General features: G+C 38.7%; 1 protein-coding gene across 1 annotated transcript; it reads left to right on the top strand.

The window, feature by feature from the left end:
* Positions 1-4,301: 4,301 nt before the first annotated feature.
* LOC141631120 (uncharacterized) lies at positions 4,302-8,383 on the top strand. Its single transcript, XM_074443834.1, has 3 exons — positions 4,302-5,704; positions 7,114-7,183; positions 7,361-8,383. The coding sequence occupies exons 1-3, from the start codon at positions 4,302-4,304 to the stop codon at positions 8,381-8,383; spliced, it is 2,496 nt and encodes an 831-aa protein (XP_074299935.1).
* The last annotated feature ends 121 nt before the right edge of the window (positions 8,384-8,504 follow it).

The following is an 8,504-nucleotide window of genomic DNA, read 5'->3' as shown; positions in this document are numbered from 1 at the left end:
CCTAAACACTGGATTATAATTCTCCAATTAGTGATTATTAAAACGTTATATTAACATTATTAAGTTTAATTTTTACTGAAATTAATATGGGTATGCGTGGTTGTTAAGAGGGTGGTTATCGTTGGGTTGTGGGGGTGGTCGGCGTCAGGTTTGAGGGCTGGGGTAGTCAGCGTCGGGTTTGAGGGCTTGGGCAGTCGGCGTTGGGTTTGTGGGTTGTGGTTGTCAGATAGGACGGGGGAGTTCAAAGGAGGTCTGCGGTTGTCAGATAAGACCGGTTGTCGACGGTGGGTAAGGGGGTAGTCGGCGTCATGGTTACCGGCTGGTGGTTATTGGCTGGGACATGGGTTTTGAACGGAGGTCAGGTGGTGAGGGGGTTGTCGGCGTCGGGTTTAACAGTGCTGACATGGGTGTTTGTTGCTTTGTTTTTTTTTTTTATTTTTTTTTTAAATTTAGTATCAATTTGGTGAATGATGAAAAAAATGACAAGGGTAGTATGGTAAAAATCGTATGTGAAAGAATAAAATCAGTATATGAAAAAGCATGTCCCTATATATTTAGTAATTTGAAGCCGTTTTCTTAAAATTGAAACTCTTTTCTGAAACTTGTTCATTTTGTTATTATAAATAAAGAGTAGAATAAAAATGTAAGATAATGAGACTTATTTTGTTAATAGATAACATTTCAAATAAACAAAAATGAGTTATAATTTTAATAGATATAATCTAAAACTAATCGAGTTTAAGAGTAGTATCCTAATATCCTACTCCCTCCAATCCACACAAAACTCCTGATTTGTTTTTTGGAGGTCAAATATTTTAAAGTTTGTTCGTTAATTCACTCAAAAATATCTCACGTCTAAAAAATTAGATTTCGTATTAGATATTTCACATGAAGTTCATAGGGAACAACCAGTCTTAATGATAGATAGTCAAAAACAAATTTGTATTGTTTAGAGATCTAACAAAAATTCTTCAAACAGGCTACATATATAATTGAGATACATGTTATTTTGCGTACCACCATTCAACATTTACACTGTCGTATGCTTGAAAAATGGAATATTGGTAGATGTTGTAAGTTAATCTAATTTATGAATCTTATAAAACCAGTCTCAGTTATCACGTGTTCATTTTTTGAAATTAAACCACATTTTTGGGAATGACGTTTTAAATTAACTAAAATCGGTGGTGCGTACAACAATAAAAATAGGTAATTACATAATACAACTATGTCTTCAGATGCTATACAACTGATATAATTAATACCAAAAAAAGTACCTTTTATGTTAAAGGGACTGATGATCCATCAACAATCAACTAAGTCAACCCAAAAGTTATCTGTGTTCCGATTTTCAATATAGTTGGACTTTTTTCTGAACTTAGTTTACTTCTACTACCAAACCATGACAATAATGTAAACCAACGTGTGAATTCTTAGAACATTCAACATGCATATTGTTAAAGATGATCCTAATGGGAGCCTCATGCATCCTATGTAATAGAATCACATATATTTTTGTACTGTTGTTTAGAAACTATTAATTTTATTAGAATTCAGTATGGATTTGATTTTACGAGAAGTATATAAAGAGCAAAACACGCACTCTCTTATTTGTAGATATTCAAGGTAAACTTATGCTATAGGCCAGAGATCTAACATTTTTTCTAAACACACTAAATATAGATAATTATGATATATGTTTCTTTACTTAACACCGTTTAGTTTTATGTAGTTGTTTAGGTTAAAATAATTTGCAAAACTCATAAAAATCTGTCTCATTTATTAAGGGCGGTTCATTTGGTGAGCTGCACTATGTTTATGGAGATAACTATTGTATTTAATTAAAACCAGTGATACGTATAACAATAATGGAAGAACTAATTACATACTCTTACTATGTCACTTGATGTTTAACAACTGAAATGATAACTACTAAATGACAAAACTTCTATGCTAAAAGCACTAATAGTTCATTGATAATAACCTAGACCAATCACGAACTTTTGTATATCAATGATTTAAACATAATTCAACTACTTTTATCAACTATAGACTTTATTTATACAGATGATCTTAATAGAAGCATGTGCATTGCATGGGCTTTTCAACTAGTATCTATCTATCTATATTATTAAAGTAAGCTTTTTTCGAGCGATTACAGAGAGGCCAAGTTTTACAAACTACTTGAGCCATAAATAATAATAAAAAATTGTGTTTCTATATCAATAGAATTTCACTACTATTAAGTCTATCATAAATTCATATAACCACTTTATATAATATTATATATATTAATATTAATTAATAGAAGAGATAATAAGAGTTTTTAAGGAGTTCAAACTTGTGTTTAGCTTAACCTATAAAAGAGACTACAGTCTACATAAAATTTCTAATGAAATCAATCCATCTATTTTTTTTTAACGTTGGATCTCTTTGTTATTTGATTGATGTGTATAATATATATTACGATTACGATTAGTTAATTGCTATGCTAATATTGTGTTTGCTTATTAGGTACTGTTTCGTATTACGCTATATCAGAGTCTTTCTTATCTATGAATTACTAACTGTGCACCATGGTTTGAAATTTCAGGTACAATATTAAGTGAGTGGATAGATTGGTTGTTTAATTCATGGAGCCAATCTTCAAATAATTATTGCGACATATGACATCATGGTTATATTACAACACATACTCTATTATGGTAAGGTATAATAGATTGGATTAATATGCAACTTAACGGAATAGAATAAGGGTCCCAAATATTACCGAAAGACTTAATTTCCCTTACCAATTTAATCGTTGACTATGCAAACTACCGAGATTTAATTAAATAATTATAAAACATAGATGAGAAATTCATGAAAAACTATACGAAGCAATGTAGCATAGGTAAATTTACCATATGAATATTCATGATTTTAGGTTTGATGTTTTTTTTTTCTATAATATATTTTTTGGTAGTTGTGAAATTAACTATTGATACGAATATTATACGGAGTATTTGCTAATGTTATATTGATAAAGAATCATGTCCCATACGTTACTCTTTGAATTTAAAAAGAAGTCTTCTCCAGTTCTCCTAAGTACATGATCTAATTTTTACACTTGTTATCATAGTTTCTCATAAATAATTAGAGATTTTGAATTATTAGTTACATATTGGTAATAGAAGTACGTATCTAAATACATAAGTTAATTTTTAATAAACTTTTATGCATGTATTGATATAACTATCTGGAGTATTAGTATATATAACCCCCACCTTGCGCATAACCCACCAGGCTACCATGCAAATAAACTTTTAATTCAATGAAGGTTTGTTGTAGTTGTTGTGTACCTTTTCGTATTATGACACTTAATGTTCATGTTAGTTTTGTTACTTTTGTAATGTGTATAAACTGAAATTGTATACTACGGAGTATTACTATTACTTGAGATGTAAATGGTTTCCTATCTTTAGTAAATGGGTATATAGAAATATCATCCAACCTATGTAAATTATATTATGAGACTCTTAGTGTGATCATAGATAAAATATTCGTTTTATAATAATAAAAAAAAAAAGTACTCCATAACTATTTTTATGTTAAGAGGTGAACACTTTATTTGTATTATTATAAAGTGACCAAATATAAAAAGTAATCTTTTAACATAAAAAAGTTCATTGTTTTTCATACACTGGTCATCTTTTATTCGTCGTACCATACAACGATCGCACACAATAACTACAATAACTACGAACATAATACTCCGTATTAGTGTATGATATGTTTGACCCACAAATTTAACACCAGCAATTGACTCAATCACAAATTGAGGCAGCTAGATTATACTGTTATAGCACAATTCTCTATATAAGACGGACATATCCGGCTTGATTTTAAGACGAGTCAAGTATTACACATATGACAAAAATAGAATGCATTAAGAATAGCAAAAGATTTGTCACATCTATGCAAGTGTGGTGGTATTTAAACCGTTTTTGAAAGAATATGTAAATATTCTTCCGTATCTTTGTAATTATCTCCTTCTATCCTTAGTTGGTTGCAATCTTGTATTTGCCATATTGTTAAGATAGTTTCCTAGTTTCTAGTGATAGGCTAGCTATATATACATATGTATTTCCTTGTGAATAGTCATCCAATACAATTACTTCTTATATGGTATCAAGTCTTTCTCCTTCCCCAAAACTTCTTCTTCTTTTCTCCCAGCCGTCCTAATGGCTCCCTCCTCCCAGAATTTTCACCCTGCTTTCTCCGTCGGGAATATCAAACATCATATCCCGATAACTCTCGACATGGAAACAACACACTACGATTCATGGGCTGAGCTATTCCTTAACACGGCTCAAGCTTTTGAAGTTGGGGACCACATCTCCGCTGCTAGGGACGATGATTCCTCCACGTCGGATGACGAGTCTGTTCCTGATCTCAAACAATGGACTCGTCTCGACGCCATTGTCAAACAATGGATCTTCACCACCATCTCCCAAGATCTCCTTCTCACAATTCTTCAACCCGGTGCCATGGCGAAGATTTTGTGGGACCGTATTCATGATATTTTTCGTGATAACAAGCACACCAGGGCTGTCTCCCTCGAGCATCAATTTTCGATGACCAAAATCGAAAATTTTGCAACTGCCTCGGCATATTGTCAGGCGCTCAAAACCCTCGCTGATCAGTTGGCGAACTTCGGCTCCCCGGTGACTAATGATAGGCTCGTTCTTCAACTTGTAGCCGGCCTCAACGACGGGTATAAGGGAGTCGCTACCATCATTCAACATAGCGACCCGCTCCCGCTTTTCTACAAGGCTCGGTCTATGCTGATTCTTGAGGAAACAAGCAATAACCCTCCTCCGGCCTCGGACACTGCTCTTGTTGCCCTCAATCAACCAGATTCTCCTTCACCCAAAGACTCCTCTCGGCAGTCCAATAACAACCGCAACAAAAACAATCGTGGTAATGGGAAGAAAGGTAAGAATAAGGATAATCGCAACAATAAGAACCGTCAGGCTAGTGATGACAAGTCTTCAAAGACTACGGCTGCTGTATCATGGACACCTCGCATGGCCTGGTATCCATATGGGCCGTGGGTTCCTGCTCCGTGGGCTTCTCCTTGGTGCCCTTACCCCACCAGTGGGTGGTCACCACAACAGCCTGCCTCCTCGGCAGGTATCCTCGGTCCGCGTCCACCACAAGCTTTTATGGCCTATCCTTATTCGAACCAGGCTCCTCCGTCGATTAATTACACTCCGACGGACTTGGGTAATTCTTTCCAGGGGATGACACTCATGCCTCCGGATGATCGTTGGTTCATGGATACAGGGGCTAGCTCGCATATGGCGTCGGATTCAGGTAATCTCTCGTCTTATGCTACTTTGGGCTTAAATTGTGATATTGTCGTCGGCAGTGGTCAACGTATTCCAATTACAGGTCAAGGCCACACTACTTTACCCTCTCCCTTCTCTGCTTTACGTCTCCAAAATGTCCTACATGTCCCTCACATAGTTAAAAACCTTGTGTCAGTCCGTCGTTTTACTACCAATAACTCTGTGTCTGTTGAATTTGACCCTCTTGGTTTTTCTGTGAAGGACCTCAAGACGGGGAAACCGCTCCTGATATGTAATAGCAAAGGTGACCTTTACCCTCTCCACAAGTCCAGCCCGACAACCACGCCACACGCCCTCCTCTCAGCTGAAACGTCAACATGGCACGACCGTTTAGCTCATCCGGGATTACCCGTTTTTAATAGTTTATCGAATAAATTGCCATGTAATAGTTTACGCAAACCATTTTTTTGTCATGCTTGTGAGATTGGAAAACATATTAAATTACCTTTTTTTCCATCTTTATCGCATACTACAAGTGCTTTTGATATTATACATAGCGACCTTTGGACTTCACCCGTCACCAGCGGCCTAGCCCATCGATACTATGTCTTATTTCTCGATGACTATACGAATTTTTTGTGGACCTATCCCCTTACTAATAAATCCCAAGTTTATGACGTCTTTATCTCTTTTCACAAATTAATTCAAACAAAATTCGAGAAAAATATTAAAACCTTTCAATGCGACAATGGCCGCGAATTTGATAATTCCCTATTCCTAAAGCATTTAAAAAAAACGGTACCGTATTCCGTTTCTCTTGCCCACACACCTCCTCCCAAAATGGCAAGGCGGAAAGGAAAATTCGTACCATTAATAACATGGTACGCACCCTCCTGCTCCATGCCCATATGCCACCCACCTTATGGCCTCACGCCTTAGCCACAGCCACCTACATTCACAACATACTTCCTAGCAAAGCCACCACACACTCCTCCCCCACCTCGGCCCTTTACCAACGTGAGCCGTTGTACTCCCATTTGCGAACTTTCGGTTGCCTTTGCTATCCACATCTCCCCCCATCGAGCATAAACAAGCTTCAAGCTCGATCCCTACCTTGTGTGTTTCTCGGGTATCAGTCTAACCATAGAGGCTATAAGTGTCTTGAACTTGCCTCTAAAAGGATCTATTTATCCCGACATGTCACCTTTCATGAACAGATTTTTCCCTATAAAAATGACCCCGTGTCTAACAATCCGGATTACTCTTTTCTTGATGATGACACCCACCCGGTACGCACATTCTTACAACACCAGCAGTCCCCTACACCTGCTGCCCAGCCATCAACCGTACCCTCCCCTCCCACGGTTGCCACTCCCGTGTCCTCCCCTGCCACCGCAGCCTCACGCCAGACCCCTCTTCTGACCCCTGCTGCTGCCACGCAAACCACGGGCTCCTCACCTTCTCCACCCACGGTCACGGTCTCACCACAAATGGTTACTCGTGCCCAACGTGGGATTTTTAAACCTCGCACCCTCATGAACCTTAATGTTTCCACCTCTCCCTCCCCACTCCCTAAATGTCCCATCAGTGCCCTCAAAGACCCGAATTGGAATATGGCCATGAATGACGAGTATAAAGCCCTCATTAGCAATGAGACTTGGGTACTTGTTCCCCGTCCCACTAATGCGAATATAACTCGTTGTATGTGGCTATTCAAATATAAATTCAAGTCTAACGGTGATCTTGAGCGCCACAAAGCTCGACTTGTTGTCAATGGCAGGTCTCAGCAGGTTGGCATCGACTGTGATGAGACATTCAGTCCCGTGGTAAAACCGACTACAATCCGAACGGTACTTAGCATTGCGGTCTCCAATAATTGACCCATCCATCAACTTGATGTCAAGAATGCATTTCTCTATGGCACGATTAACGAGACCGTATACATGCATTAACCACCGGGTTTTCGGGACCCCAAGTTTCCAAACCATGTCTGCCTTTTGAAGAAGTCTCTTTATGGCCTGAAACAGGCCCCTCAGGCATGGTACCATCGTTTTGCAACATTCGTTGCGACTATTGGTTTCCGTCACAGTACCTGTGACAATTCTTTGTTCATTTATACCAAAGGAAAGTCGACGGCGTATTTGCTTTTATATGTTGATGACATTGTTATCACTACTTCCTCTAATGCGCTTTTGCAGGACATCATGGCTCGTCTTAAGTCCGAATTTGCAATGACCGATCTCGGCCCTCTAAGCTACTTTCTCGGAGTAGCTGCCACTCGTGACAAGTCCGGCTTGTTCCTCCATCAGTCCAAATATGCGGCTGACATCATCCAACGCGCCAACATGTCCTCTTGTAAGTCGGCTCAAACCCCCGTTGATACTAAAGCTAAACTTAGTGCCGCTTCTGGACCTCCTGTAGCCGATGCCTCCTTATACAAAAGCTTAGTTGGGGCACTACAATATTTGACATTTACTTGCCCGAATATAGCATATGTCGTTCAACAAATTTGTCTATTCATGCATGATCCACGCGAGGAGCATTGGAGTGCTTTGAAACGTATTACTCGTTATGTGAAGGGTACTACTTCTCTCGGCCTACATATCGGACCCTCTTCCACGTCCACTATAACTACTTATACGGACGCTGACTGTGGCGGTTGCCCCGACACTAGACGATCCACTTCCGGGTACTGTGTTTTTCTTGGTGACAATTTAATATCCTGGTCTTCAAAACGACAGCCAACTCTTTCTCGTTCTAGTGCTGAGGCCGAGTATAGGGGCGTTGCTAATATTGTTGCTGAATCGTGTTGGGTCCGTAATCTATTGCTCGAGCTAAATCGCCCTATTCGAAAGGCAACTATCGTTTATTGTGATAATGTGAGTGCGATTTATCTATCCGGGAATCCCGTCAACCACCAACGAACTAAGCACATCGAAATGGACATTCACTTTGTACGCGAAAAGGTCGCCTTGGGCGAAGCCATTATCCGACATGTTCCCTCTCGTTACCAATATCCTGATGTTTTCACAAAGGGACTTCCGAAGTAAGGTACTATTTGACGATTTTAGGTCCAGTCTCAACATCCGCTCTCCTCCCGCTTCGACTGTAGGGGCGTATAAGAATATGTAAATATTCTTCCGTATCTTTGTAATTATCTCCTTCTATCCT

Source organism: Silene latifolia, chromosome Y (assembly GCF_048544455.1).
Source record: "Silene latifolia isolate original U9 population chromosome Y, ASM4854445v1, whole genome shotgun sequence".
Taxonomy (NCBI): Eukaryota; Viridiplantae; Streptophyta; class Magnoliopsida; order Caryophyllales; family Caryophyllaceae; genus Silene; species Silene latifolia.
This window is presented reverse-complemented; position numbering and strand designations above follow the sequence as displayed.